General features: G+C 35.4%; 1 protein-coding gene across 1 annotated transcript; it reads right to left on the reverse strand.

The window, feature by feature from the left end:
* Positions 1 to 6,755: 6,755 nt before the first annotated feature.
* LOC131049531 (L-type lectin-domain containing receptor kinase SIT2) lies at positions 6,756 to 8,937 on the reverse strand. Its single transcript, XM_057983608.2, has one exon. The coding sequence runs from the start codon at positions 8,935 to 8,937 to the stop codon at positions 6,979 to 6,981; it is 1,959 nt and encodes a 652-aa protein (XP_057839591.2). The 3' UTR covers positions 6,756 to 6,978.
* Between the last annotated feature and the right edge of the window lie 6,850 nt (positions 8,938 to 15,787).

Here is a 15,787-nt window from a genome sequence, read left to right on the forward strand (position 1 = left end):
TTGGTCCTATAGCATTGTAAATTGTAATCAGTCTAATTTACACCTCATGTTTGTGCTTCTACTTTAGGGTGTTCCATTTTCATTCCCCAAAGGCCTATTTTGGCCCTATTTTGCTCCAACCCTAATGCCACTTGTTGACACCACTGGGTGGGCCCCATCCTAGATCCATTCTCCCTCAAGGGCTTAGTTTTTAGTTTTTATTTTGGAGGACCAGGGTGATCCTCACCCTGGTCTTGGACCACAATTCTCCTAAGTGCCCTATTCTTGAACCAAGGTGGCCACCAGTGCCTTGACTCCCCTTAATCAGGTCCTAATTTTGGATTGGGTAGGCACTCTTCTTCCCTAATAGAATGTGGTCCTTGTGGCTAGACTTGAAAGTTGGAGGTCAGCCTAATTGGTAATTGACCTAGGGAACCTTTTATAAAGACATCTTATCAATTCATTTTAGATCCACTAAAACTCCATAAAGGTAGCATTCATGCATTCAAGAAATCATCATTAGGCATTTTCAGAGATTTAAGGCAACATTTTATCTTTCAAGCACTATGGAGAAAATTTACATCAATCTTCCTGTAAGCATATGTTTTTTATTAGGGTTTTCATGTTCATGTGTTTTTCATGCCATTACATTCAATATTTGTGATTATATTCAAAGAGAGTTGCATCATCCATCCTTCTATCGACCATTGCAAATCTAAGGTATATCTCCTAGCACTTACTTTAGTATTTACATTATTCAATTTAAGGTTAATTCCTAAACTGAGGTTTGACCTAAGGCAAACCCCTATCCACAAAAAATTCTTCTCTCTTTATGTGTGTAGGGAACATGCATAGGATTTGTATTGAAAAATTTTGACAAAGTTGATTACAATGAACAGGTTCAGGTTTCGGTGAAGAAAAAGTTAATGGACTAGGGTGAATCTATACTACCTAGTCCCAAAAAATTTATACTACCTGGTCTTGAAAAATCAAGCCAAATTTTTGGGTATAGATTCTAAACATCTTATTTTTCCCAGATCCTAGTCTATGGCTCTATGGGATATCTATAGCTTATTACCTTCATTGATTTACTTCAATAATCCCTTGTTTTTCCCTAGTTTCACAATTCACATCCAATCTTCAATTAGAAAGAGAGAGAGAACAAATTGGTAAATCTGATCAGTATTCTTTGGCCAATCAAATTGAGGCTAGGTCTAATGGATTTACCCCCTTCTTTCAATGTATAGTTGATTTGGTAAATTAGTGATTTTATTATCTTAATTGGTAAAACCTTAATTTAAATTACATCATTATAGATCCAAAGCTACTTCAAGGTCTGTATTTGTTGTTCATGCTCCTAGATGGATATGTGAAGTTCACCAAGTTGAGTTAACTAAGTGAGTTGGGTCTTAATTTTTTTAATCTCTATAGTTTGTGACTGGTTAACTGAACATTTTTCTTGTAGTTAAGCCTATAGAGTATGAGTGTCCTCTTTGAGTCTACTCTCTATATAGATTAGGGTTATGGTTAGGTTTAGGGCTCAATAAGTATAGATCAATCTATGCAATATCAAAACCAGAAGCATCATAAAATCATTGAGATTGAAAACAGATGATATTGCAAGTTTGGGTGGGTGCAAGAAGTTGGGTCCCAATTCCGCGGAAGTCTGCGAGCAAAACATTTTGCTGCTAGAAACGAGTGCCCGTTTTTTAAGAAACGGACACTCATTTAGCTTTAGAGCCTCGACCCATAAAAATAAAACGGGTGCAAGTTTTGAAAAATGGGCACCCATTTAGGATCGGAACACCATAGAAAAACGGGTGCACGATTTCTAAAAACGGGCACCCGTTTCTAAAAACATGTACCCATTTCTAATAACAGGCACACGTTTCTTAAAGTACTATAAATTTCAAAACGAGTGCCCATTTTTTGAATTTTAAATAACGGGAACCCTTTTCATAAAAGATAGAGTGGGAAACACACTTATGCCTCGGTTTTGGCTTCGAGTTAGGCTTGGTGGGACCAAGCCTATGCTTGGACCTCCAAAAAAATGGCTAAGGCACTGGAATACTAGATTTCTGCCTTGCCGTAATTTTTTGAAGGTCTTCCACAAAGATCAACTATCAAAAGTATAGAGATCTGACTAGTTAAGGTCTTACAATCACCATGTTAGGGGCACACCCGGGTAAGAGTGTCTTAGCTTGGTTAAGAGCTATACAATAATGCATGTTAGGACCTAGCCCTATTAGGAGCTACCCAAGCTACTGGGATTTACAAACACAACTAATGTGTCACCTTGTAATAGGATTTAACCTTCAGACCTGTTAGGATCCTATCGCACCTTGTTAGGAATGACCTTGCTAGAGGATTTTCTTGCTGCAACTGTTAGGAACACAACAAGTATGACTGATATGTTGTTAGCACCTTTGTGCCTAATTAGATCTGCTTCTTCTCTACTTCTATCACTGACTAATCATCCAAACCTAACTCCTTCAACCACACGATCAAATTCTCTCTCTGATACATAAAATCATACAATTTTCATCACCTTATAAAGAACTCAATTAGGTCAGTGAAAAACCTTGGAATAATTCCCTAGATAGAATGAATCTAGTCACCTTTTACAATTTCCCAATCATTACACTTTACTTATATTGGAAAAATAAAATATAACTAAAAAACATAACATAAAGTTTTATCGGTTTACCGATCAAAGTAACTCTGCTATACCAGTTCTCTGTTCTTCCTGACTGTGAATGTTCTTTCGATCATAACTTACTCAATACTTTGAATCTACTGATGCAGTTTTAATCATAGACACATGCCAATGTCATAATCATATATTCCAAACCACAACGTCTAACTCTTCTCCAATCATCTGTACCAGTTATCTAATCATCGCTCTATTTTAGTTTACCGGTTTGACAACAACTTAGAAGTTTTGTTGTCTAACAAATTCCACTATCGGTGCATTAGATATTGATGTTTTGAAAGCAAATTCTTCTTTAGGTACACTATTATCAAAGCTATTCAGTTCAAAAGAAGTAAGCTTGCCTATCAAAGAATCAACTGGATCTTTCACCGTGGATTGATGAGATAAGGGATACTCCTTTGGGGCAGCAGCAAAGATGAAAGAAAACATAGGAGGAGAAGATGAATTTGACACTTTGCACCTTTGGCATTTTTGTCAAAGGGGAGAAGAAAATAAACAGGGGAGAAGAACACTGATAGAAGGAGAAGTAAAGTAAAGAGGAGAAGAATAGTGAAGAATAGAGAAGAAAGAGAAGAATAAGTGTATAACAGTCATAACAAGAACTCTAACAGTCATGTATGGTGAGCTTTCAGTTTTGCATAGTGATCTTTTGGTATTGCTATCTTGGTGTTGCCATTGGTGTTGCCATCAATGCCAAAGGGGGAGATTATTGGCATGACTAATGGAGATGATGATGAGATGAGTTGTTGGTATAACTGATGATGATGAGATGTGAAGATGACTGGTAAAGTTGATATTATCAGTTATATGATGGATTGTTGATGCTGATGATATAGTAATTTGTTTGATGACTTTATTTGTGTTTTCATTGATGGAAACCATGTTGGTTTTTTCTTCTAAGTCTTCTAGACCTACCGGTATAGACTAATCAGTAGTGGAACCGGTTGACATCAAGGTAAGAAAGAACAGTGTGATGATCAGAAGATTGGTACGAACGATCGGTGAAGAGTTAGGTGTTGCGGTTTGGAACATATGTTTATGACATTAGCATGAGTCTGTGATTGAAACTGCATCAACAAATTTGGTGAATTGAGTGAGTTATGATTGACTGTCATGAACTTAGTGAAGAAGAATGAATACCGGTGACAAATCTTTAAACTGGTAATGATATATGGTTTGGTGGTGGATCTTATCATGTTCATAACTTTATGATGATGTATCAGAATCAGTGTGTAATGATAAGATGTTGTTTGAGCGTGTACACGGATCAAATTTCTTGGGAAGGAAATAAGTGCTTAGCAGAATGTGACAAGGGTTTGATTTCTTATCAAATCAATGTGTAGTGATCATTCAATGACAAAAATTATCTAAAAATTTGTTTAATGATCTGTAATGTAATCTTGTTGATGTAATTTGGGCTTGTAGCCGCCCTAAATGTAAAATGTATTTAGGGCTAGTTTGAGAAGGGTTTTAGTGTTGGTGGTTTTGTGAAGAGGGTATTGTTGATCCAAATTGAAGTTTTAGCATGTGTGTAGGAGAGTTGAGCTGAAAAGGATTTGTACTAGAAAACAAGAAAGTGTTGTGATCCGATCATTTTCCTTGTTGTTCCCTAACGATTATAGTAGAGTAAAATCCCTTAACCAGGTAGATCCTAACAGGTCTGATTTGTAAATCCCTTCATTGGGTGGCTCATTAACTTGAGTTTAAAATCCTCTAGCAAGGTTACTCTTAACAGGGTAGAGCTCCTAACAGAGCTAAGATGAAATCCCTTGATCAGGTGACTCCTAATAGGGTCTTCTCTTAACCAGGCATATTGTAAAGCTCCTAACCGGGCTAGGCCTTTAACTGGGTGCATTCCAAAAGAGTGCAAATATTTTGTGGGTGCTAATTCCCACTGTGGCTTTTCCCATTTGGTTTTCCACGTGAAAAATCTCTATGTTCATATGGTGAATGCTTTGTTGTTATGTGCATTTGATATCTTTACTTTGTTTGCATAATGATGAACATTTAAGTGAATGGTTTGGTAAATCAATTTAAAGGACTGTTTGAGTAGTTACCGATACTGGTTTTTGAAGTATTGCAAAATTGTTTTACTACTGATTCACTTCCCCCCCGCCCTCTCAGTAGTAAACAGATCTTCATAATAACAGTACAAGTTTCACAAATTTGATATATTTATATTAAAATATAAAAAATTGCACATATATCAAAAAAATTAAATATTATTTAATTTAAATATAATATATTGTGAATTATATATATTTCTATTAATGGTTCTATTAAAAATACCATTCAAAAGATCCTTTAAAGGAGAAGTCAAATCTAAGATCCATAATAACTTGCCTCTAACATTTGCAATAAAATAGAAACTTATCTTTAAGAGGTAGTTTAAAGGATTTCATCAAAATAGAATCTTGTCTTTTAAAGGTAGTTTAAAAGGATATCATCCATATAAAAACTTGAGTTTTGAAGATCTCCTTTTAATTTTTTTTTCAATCATGCTTTTTAAATATATGTGCAAGTATGTATATTCACCATAGATTTGACAGATTTGTATTAAGATATAAAAATATAATAAAAGACCGAGAACTAATATTTTATGTTAATTGAGTCTCTTCACCATATCTTGTTCAAATCTATGTTTATAAAATATTTTTTAAGTACAATATAATTCTTAATCATAAAGCATAGTAATTGGTACTCTAACTCTACTTTATGAATTCTCTTTCAACTATGCTCTTGATTGTGCTTTTTTTCTCCGTCTCAATAAATCTACAATGTCTATTTTTAAAAGAATACAAGACATGAGTAAAACAAAAATTATAAATAAATTATGATGTAAAATACTTTTATAGAAATAGCTTCTTGTAAGGTGTACATTTACCCTCTCTTGTAAATAATCTCAAAATAAAATATTCATGAAAATATTAATTACATTAGATTTTTTTTTTATATTATAAATTTCATTGACAAAACAATTTCCAACATTGTTGATTTCCTTACAAATAATATCGAGTAGTTTATAACCAGAAATCTAATTATAATGTTTAGGTCTTGAAATGCACACATTAACACTACTTGTGCAAGAGGCAAACATTGATTATATTATCATTTATTTTGTCTGACAACACTTATAGTTTTTGTTATTTCATTATCATATTTTTGATCCACTGATAAAATTGGCAATGCAAATGGTTAATGTAACAAGTCCAAAATTCAGTCATCTAGCAAGTCTCACATTGATTATGAACGTATCCCTCTTAATTCCTGCTGACATAAAAGAGAATTGAAATAATAGACGAAAGATTAAAAAATATTCATGAACCATTGGCCTTCTGCTAGAGACCAAGGAGTTGCATGCAACACCACCAACCCACAGCTTGAGAAAAATTAAAAGTCATTTGGAAATGTTTAAGAAATCAAATCAATTAATTTTTTAAAATATCGCCATAAAATAATCAGGACTTTTAGAAGGAAAAAAAATCATTAGTTGTATTACATTCATTAATAGCAAAATATTCCAAACCCAAGATTTAAACCATTTCAGTCCAAATCAATCAAAAAGATCCTCCATAATACTGTGCAAATCAAATCAAGTCAATTTTTTATTAGATATCAATAAGTATGTAAGAAAAATCTCAAGTTTAGACTATTATTAATCAGTGGAAGATTGAAAAGAAGAAGAGATGCAGACCGCGTATTTCTTTGTCTTATTTCAATGGAATTTGATCATGTTCAATGGCTCTGGTGGGGTTCAACGGGGATGATAGAAACATTTTTATCATAATTGACTCGAGGACAAAATTCATTAGATAAGGCACTTCTTATCTTGACGATTATGGAAGTCTGTTCTTATCCCGAAAATTATGGATTCATATTATACCCAACTCGTTATGGAAGTCTATTCATATCCAAAAATTATGATTTATAGCATACTATGGATTTGTATCATAGTCAATTCATTAACATTAAAATTAAAATAAAGATAAAAATCAAGAATTAATAATAATAAGAATAGACGGATTGCCGTATACGTACTAACTAGACATTCAGGTCAGCTGGGATTACGTATACCTATATTGGTTCTATGGAATCGTACAGGCAGTGGCACCCAAAAGTACTACAAATGAGGCTAAAAACCGTAGGTGGATCTCTTACCAGAAGAGTATGCAGACACTGACAAGCACGTTACATGAACAATAGCACGACACACGAAGATATCCATCTTATACAGAGTCCGAAAAGAAGTTTTTGAAGGTTGATGTTTTGCCCTGATTGCGCAGAGTCTATCGTCCGTCAAGAGGCATGGAAGTGAAATATGGACGAGACTTCAAAGTACTGTTGGGTGCATTCATCTCCAAATTCGACTGAGCATCAAAGCCTGGTATTGGAGCTTCTTCTTCAAGTATTTGCAGAGCTTGCCTCATGCCGATCCTGCCTTCTGGCTGTGGATTAGAACAGAGCAGCCCCAGTTTCAGCACTCTCTCCATCTCAACTTCATCATATTGCCCACCAAGATTTGTGTCGGCTGCATCCATGAGAGTGCCCGCAGCATACAACTCTCTCACCCAGTCCACCATAACTACTTGTTCAGGTTGGAGAGTGGGCTCAACAGGTCTCCTTCCGCAAGCAACCTCCAACAGAAAAATACCAAAGCTGAACACATCTGTTGCTGGGCTGGCTTTTCCAGTGTGTATCAGCTCCGGCGCTATGTATCCCAGAGTTCCCACCACACGAGTAGTCTGAGAATTTTCATTATGCTCGTACAGACGCGCAAACCCGAAATCTCCAAGCTTTCCATTGAGCTCCGAGTCCAGCAGAACGTTGCTGGACTTGATGTCTCTGTGAACTACACGTTGCTCCCATCCTTCGTGAAGATAGAGCAAACCCGCAGCGACATCTTTGAGGACTTTGTACCTGTGAATCCATTCGAACACCTTCTTTGGCTTTCCAAATATCATCTTGTCCAGGCTGCCATTTTGCATGTAGTCATAAACTATGAATAGCTGCTTTACTCGCCTGCAGAAGCCTCTGATCTGCACAAGATTTCGATGTTGAAGACGACCAAGACTGGAGATCTCTGCTATGAATTCCCTCATCCCTTCCTCGGTTTCTCTGAGGATACATTTCACCGCTACTTGGAGGCCGTTTGTGGCCAGAACTCCTTTGTATACCCGACCGAAGCCTCCGGATCCCAAAAGTTCTTCCTCTCCGAAACCCTTTGTCGCAATATGTAGGTCTTTGTACTTAAATCTATGAGGCCAATACTCCATCTCCCATTCTTCAATAATATCTCTGTAGTACTGATTTCTCTTCCACCGCATGAGCATTGCTGCCACCACCAGGAGGGGGAGGACGCAAGCGATTGTAATGCCAGCTATCAATCTGGAAATTGATCTCTTGGATTTTTTCTTTTTAATAACATCACATAGCTCCAAATTCAGGAACGAGGCTGCTCCGTTTGTAGTAAAGCTCCAGGCGACTAGGTAATGCTCTCCAACCATGCCTCCTGTAGCTGCTGAGAAACCAACGTAGATTTCTTCTTCAAGAATGTTGGACAGAGATATATTTTTCAGATATATCAGTGGTTTCTCTGGGCGATTTGAACATGCCTCTGCGATGGTTACTTTAAGCTCGTTAAGAAGATGGTCATAATCAATCCAAGCCTGAATATTCTGTCCATCGTTGAGATCCAATTCTCGCCACTGGGTGTTGTCATTCCAGTAGCCTGCAGTCTCAGATTTTACAGATGTGAGGTCGTTCAAATCGACACCAACGTGATTGTCGTCAATGTCCGAAAATTCCACGTTCGTTACTGTGTCGAACTCAACCGCGAAGAGATGATTAGAGGCCTCTCCCATGCTTGAAATATTTTTCAACAGGCCAAGATACCCAGCGGGTAAAAACCCCTCTGGAGATCTATGGGGTGTCATTATAAACGCCAGTCCGTGCCCACTTCGTGAGAGACATGAACCGGCGTTCATAATTTTAAACACAAAACTTGTGCTGAAGGACAAAGCAGAATTTGGAGACCCACTATCTTTCATACGCACAGGATATCGATAAAAAGCACGGCCGATAGTGTATTGGGATTGATTAGTAAGGAAGATGGCTTTGGACTGCACTGAAGCATTCCCAAACAATTCGAGGGTCGAACCATCGAATTGGTTGAAGATAAAACTCGTATCCAATTGTGCAGTAAGCAAGGGAGGGAAGAGAAAAAAGAACACACTCACTCCTGGCATTGTCAAGCTCCAGCTCGACTTCCATTTTCTGTTCCAACATGAAACATAATGACCGACATATATTAACATGCAGGTTTAAATACGTCTGGGCATAAAGGCAAAAATAGAAGTAAAAATGCACGCAATAAACATTAAATAGATTTGATAATCCAAACTTACAAAAGGGTGCAGATTTACCTTTTTGTGTCTAGCAAACATTTCATAGTTTTTGCGTGGTTTCCCTTCTTATGCCTCTAATGCTCTCTGGTTATTCGAATATAAGATTAAAAAGTAAAAAGGAAAAATCGCCCTTTATAGTGTTCACAGGTAAACTGTACCCATGTTGGGCTAGGTACATACGTTTGTCCTATAGATGAGTTCTGACGCTTGACCCTATTTGATTTTTGGTGCACACCTAGTCGGTCAATGGCGTAAGGAATATGAAATTTTTCAGAATGGAATATAAGACTTTTAATGTTTCACAAGATTAAGATAGTCAAAAGGGAAATAGATTCTACTATAAGTGTCAACATTTCTATATATGTAAGAGAATAAAAGGACATGCAAGTGGATATAAAATTACATTTTAGTTGTTCAATTAAGGTTAAGCTTCATATTAAAAACAATATATAAACATAAGAGTTCTTATGTAGTGAGAGAAGTAGTTGTAGGTGTAGGCAAAAGTTCCTAATCAATTAGTTTATTTCATACATCAACAAGATTTAGAGTGATGTCAAGGAATTCCGTTCTTCATCATATTTTTCTTTATCTTCATCATAGGTCTAGGAATAGCCAATGTCAACCAATGAAACTTGCTAGAAACAAACCAGTAGGAAGCATCCCCAGATAACCACCTAGGAGCACCACTAGCAAGCCACCCAAAAGCAACCCCGAAAGGCCACGCAAGAGTAGCACCTTGAGGGGGTGGCAAGGTTGAGGATCATTGAATATGCCATTAAGCACTCTTGTGACACCGATCCCTTTGGCTAAAGTTCCTCTATCTCTTTCCTGCTACTATATTACTTTTGTACATGATCTAGAGCATTTCTTTTGTTTCTACTATCTGAACAGTATAAAAGATACATACCCTCTTTCCTCAAACCTCTTTTGGCTCTTTCCATCTACCAGTTTCACATTGAAGATGATGCAAGTTATTCCTCAAATAGGCAATCAAATTTTTTTATCCTCATGGGATATTGGCCTCTAAATATGCCTTTTAATGATGGTCCAATGTGGTTTAAATTGTTGAACATATGAGTCTTTGCCAAACATATTGAGTCCTGGTCGCGATGTGAGTATTGGTTGTTAGTGTTGGTAAACTTAGTAGTGGTTTAGTTGTTGGTGCTATTGGCTTTTCTATGGGTTGTTGACTCTTATTGGTGGTCCAACTATTGGTTTCAAAGTATCATGATGCAGATGTATATGGTTTTTACAATATTCTGGTTAAGCCTTTGATATTGGTTGTATTTAGTTATTGGTCCAAATGTCTATCAGTAAGTAGAATGATGTAGAGTTGTATGCATTTTTTGTGCAGAATGAATTGGTGCTTTTAGGATTTGGTGGATATGTTGTGGAAACTATCTATAAGAGTTGTGGATGGTAATATGTTGTGTTTCCATAGGAATGATTTTTTTTGCTTGATTCAAAAAAATTTATGGTGAATCGTATTTTTGTGTGTTAATGTATGGCTGCACTAGATATGTATCAAATGGACTTGTAGATTGGTATAGAATAGTTTTGGTGGACTCATCTTCCTACATTTCAATTTTTTTCAGTTAACAGATGTTTACCGTGAGAGCTATCTATGTCTCTAATAAGAGTTTGTGCAATTTTAGGATGTTGCAGAGGAATGTGTTGCATTCTTCATCTTGCTAGTTCTCCATGGGTGTTATGGATCATTAAATCATATTTCTATCACATTATGATACTTTTGTGGTGGTCTACATATCTTTTTTTAGGTCCGAATGAAGTTTTTTTGGTAAAATGGATCAATATGAGCTATCTTTTGTGTTTTGATCCAAGAGGTTGTATGTAAAGTCTTTTTGGTGAAATTTGGGAGGTGTGCTAACTTGGTGTGAATGCTCACATGTCTCTTTTTCCTTTTACATACATACTGATTTGGGTCGATGATGCATATACACATTACATCTTCTGGTTGACCTAGTAGAGATTAGTATTGATTCAGCTGGTATATAATGGATAGATTAGTTGAGTTAGGAAGTGTGTCAGAGGTGCATATTGTAGGTGTATGGAATGAAGATGAGTATGTAAGATGTATGGTGTGAATGTGATGCAAGTTTAAATATTGAAGTGGTCCGGATGTGTAATAGTGCAAAGAAAGAAGTTGAGTCAGATGAGTATTAAGATGTGAACTATTATTTGCATATTGGTAGAAGCTATTATGTGTTGTAGTTCAATCTCTTATCATTATTGTATCTAGAAAAGTATTTTGTATCTTGCCCTAAACAAGTGTTCTCTGATTGTGCAAGTCTTTCTTTTGTATCTTGCCCTAAGGTTGTGCACCTTAGCTTGCAAGTCCAAAGAAGTGAGCTCCCTATCCTATGACCTATAATCATTGTCAACATGTATTACATATATTATGAGTTTGATTCTCACTGTGGTTTTCCCTAGTTTGTGTTTTTCACGTAAAAATCTTGGTCTTCTTGTGTGGATACATTTGTTGTTTCAGCTATTTACTTTCATGAACATTTGATGAATGGATATTATGGTTCAAGTGTTTTTAATCTGATCAAGTTTTAGTATATTCTAATTCATCCCTCCTCTCATCATCTGGTAGTGTTCAACACTTGGTATTGGAGCACCGGTTCCTAAAGAGATATTTTAACTGCTGAGGTAGATTTGGGAATTTGAACACTATGTTTGGAGAAGAATTGAATGATATGGATGCTATGGATCAAAGTGATTGGGATAATGTTGATAGTGTTGTTGATATAGAATAAAAATTAAGATATTTGTTGGTAGACTTGGAAGAAAGCGGAGAAAATCACAAGAACATACTTTAAAAGATTACTTATTTGAGAATTTTGCTTGAAAAAGGAAAGAAGGTCATTGATGATTTTGAAACAAATCTTGATGATAAGACTAAAGAATGTTCAAGACATGAAGAAGAAGTGATCAGATTTAAGAAGGAACTAAAAGATGTTAAGGATCAATTTGAAAATGGATTGAAACTCAGAGGTGCAACTGAAGTACTTGATGCAATGCTCATTTCTCAAAAATAAAGTAAAGATAAAGGTTGACTTGCGTTTGAAAGTGGTGAATGTTGTAAGTTCTTTGATAAGAAGGATAAAGGAAAGGAAAAGATCAAGAATGAATTGAAGAACTCTAATAAATATTAAAAAGATTCCATTTCGAATCAAAACCTCGAGAGCTCCCAAAATTTGAAGAACTACAGGAGACCTCCCCCTACTCTTTTAAAGTATTTCGTGTCTTTTAATGGTAACTATTTTTCATGCAATAAATTTGGATACATAGCTAGTGAATGCAAAAATCAAATTAGAAATCAATCCTTTAATGAAAAATGTTACTATTGTAATATGTTTGGACACAAGGCAAGTGAATGCAAACGTAGGTTAAACCAAATGGATATGGAAATAAAGACTTTAGCAGAGATGTTCAATCTTTCAATGGATACATTAAGGGTTTTTTCAATCACAACCTTTATTTCCTTATCAATCAAGCTTTATGAACAAGTAGCATAATCAACAATACTTGATTTGTTATATATCGTGTATGCATAAATTTTAGAGTTCTTTATCTACCCATGTTATTATAAATAACAAAATAAAAAATACCCCAAAATTTAATTAATCATTCACCAAAATGATTGAATTCCTCATTCTTCATTAACACCTTGACTATAGTTGTTTTTCTTCTTTCATAAGTCATAGAGGATTATTATCCTCTTTGTTGCATAAAATGCCAATTTATTCATTAGTTATCCTCACATTCAAGTCACCCAATTTTAAGAACTTCTTTGTATTGTGATAAAGATGAAATATATTTTTTAGCACTAAAAAGTGGTCCTTACATCCTAACCCACTTCTCAAAAAAAATTTGACTTAGATAACAAATTTAACATGGTACAATTTTGATGTGCCTACCATTATCAAAAGTTTTAAATCAAATGTACTACTTATTTGGGTCTACTTTTTCTAGTTGAATATTTCTTTCCCATGCTTCTTTTATTAAGATCATTATGCCATTGCATCCCTTGCCATTGTTACCTACATCATTCTAAATTATAAATTTTGTGTAGTCTTTGAAAAAGTAGGTGTCTTGCAACCATCATGCTCATAAGTTTTCATAAGACATATTATGTCTCTACTATTAGTTGTAGGCCCTAGCCTAGCTCCTCTTTTCCATGGGTAACCTCTATAGTTCCAACACACTAGTTTTTGTAAGGAAGTCAAGAAGCAGAACAACTTCCTACACTAACTTTTACATATCATTACAACAGTTACAAAAGGGTAATGTAAAAAAATTTTACATGAGGGTAATGCAATTTTTTTTAAAGATCATTACAACAATTACAGAAAATAGAAATAGATGTGATGCTAAAAATGTGGTATATAGGAGCCATACACATATAATGAGACAATAAAAACATAATTGAAAAGCTTAATTGAAAACTAGATTAAAATTGCAAACCACAAGCCTTCCTTGAAATGTCCCATTTTCCTCTATTCTTGAGGACCTTGAAGGTGTTGAATTGATGGGCTCTCAGTGGAGCAATGATCTCCAAAGTGACAACTCAAGAGTTGAGTAGCTATTTGATCATGATTGACTATGGAGATGATATGAAATGCATGATTTAAGAAACTAGACTAACATGCTATGATTAATCCAAAATCTAAATGGTAGATAATTGAAATGCAAATTGCCTATAGTAATGATGCCTAAATTGATATGAGATCGGATCCTTATTGCTCCAAAATGGGGGATATTTATAGGAATTCCAAGGCCAAAGTTGAGGTGGCAGGAATAGACGGTCCAGATTTGATCTGAAGATATCAAGGGTCAAGATTGAGGAAGTTGGAGAAGAGGTTGGAGGAAGGGACACTTGTCATCTCTATGGTGACGAGTGTCAAGGAGCCTTTCTCATGAAAGGGAAAGTGTCCAAGGGAGGAGACATGTGACAAAAGTGCCATGTGTCTCAAGGAGAGAATATCCACACCATGGGAGGTTAGGATAAGGAGGTTAGAATGTGCAAGATAGGATAGGGTTAGTTAGACCCAAGATTAGATTGAATGGGTTAAGTTATGGGATGGTTAGGTTAGGTGGTTAAAGTTAGGAGCCATGTGCTCATTTGAATTTAAAAATTCAAATAATTGGAAAATGGTAATTAATCTAAACAAACTTGAGTTTGTTAATCTTAATTAGGGATTAGAAGAATTGATTAATATGGGGAGACATTAATTAATTTAGAATTAATTAATCAAAGGGGGATATGAGATGAACTATATAAATAAATCATTTAGATTTATTTACTAGGAGATGAATAGAGAAATTAATTAAATTGCTTGTGAATTCAATTAATTGGGAAGGGGAATTAATCAAATAACTGCATATTTAATTAACTATCTTCAGACCATTTTTAGGTGTATACATTTTGCCTCTCTTTGAAGCGATGTGTGATGACGCGTTGATTCAAAGAATAATCTCAATGTGATGATGTTGATGTGATAATGGTTTGATGGGATGCCCTAGCCATTGATTGCTAAATTGTGATACGATGATGCCCACTCGGGAGATCAATTGAGATAATTGACCTTTGGAGTTTTTGGATCTATGCGAAATTGATTTCCCGATTAGAAATGATTTGACTTCTACAACATTGATTGATGAAAGTGTGAGTTCTTTGATCACTATGATGTGATTCTGGATGTGATGATTGATAAAGCTTGATTGAATTGATAAGATTGATTAGATTGATAAGATCAAGATTTAGTCTGGTTTCAGGAATGACACCTCCTATATAAGACAAAGATGATCAAAGCGTCTAGTTTTAGGAACGATATATCCTGTATAAGACTTGATCAAAACATTTGGTTCCAGGAAGGATTCATCCTATATAAGACATGATAGAATGGATCGGATGAGATAAAGAACTGACATTTTGTTGATATCCTATTGCAAGAAGATTTAGATGCTGACGTGGGTTCATATTTGAGGGGCTACCGTAAGATTTGCGTTGGGTCGACAATATTGAGAGAGATGAGTCATCGTTCTGATTGTGTATACACCTATAATGATACATTGATTGTTCCTGCGATAGATTTGGCCTTGGATAAGATGATATTTTGTGATCCCATGCAGAATGAAATGCAAATCTATCTTAAAATGCAAATGCAAACTGAAATGCAATGCAGTGATCGGATCGGTCATGAAGTCATTGCTTTGTTTCATGATTGAGCCTTTAAAATGTGGGAAGTGAGTGCAAACATCAATGGTATAATTGAACCATGATGACCTGAGCACTACTTTCCTAGTTTTTGATATTGCAAGTTAGCACAAGCATCGAGGTATAATTGAACCAAGATGACCAGAGTGTTGCTTGTGTAAAACAAGCAGTATTAACCATTTCTATATGCAAGTCTGAAATGTCTCCGATGATACTCTGATGATCATTTCCTTAGACAACTTTGCACATATTAATGATTAATTTACAGACACATATAATGAGACAATAAAAACATAATTGAAAACTAGATTAAAATTGCAAACCACAAGCCTTCCTTGAAATGTCCCATTTTCCTCTATTCTTGAGGACCTTGAAGGTTTTGGATTGATGGGCTCTCACTGGAGCAATGACCTCCAAAGTGACAACTCAAGAGTTGAGTAGCTATTT

Source organism: Cryptomeria japonica, chromosome 11 (genome assembly GCF_030272615.1).
Source record: "Cryptomeria japonica chromosome 11, Sugi_1.0, whole genome shotgun sequence".
Lineage (NCBI taxonomy): Eukaryota > Viridiplantae > Streptophyta > Pinopsida > Cupressales > Cupressaceae > Cryptomeria > Cryptomeria japonica.

What these genes read in the sequence shown, in the direction of transcription:
- LOC131049531 (XM_057983608.2), bottom strand. Translation starts at nt 8,937, where the DNA reads ATGCCAGGAGTGAGTGTGTTCTTTTTTCTCTTCCCTCCCTTGCTTACT.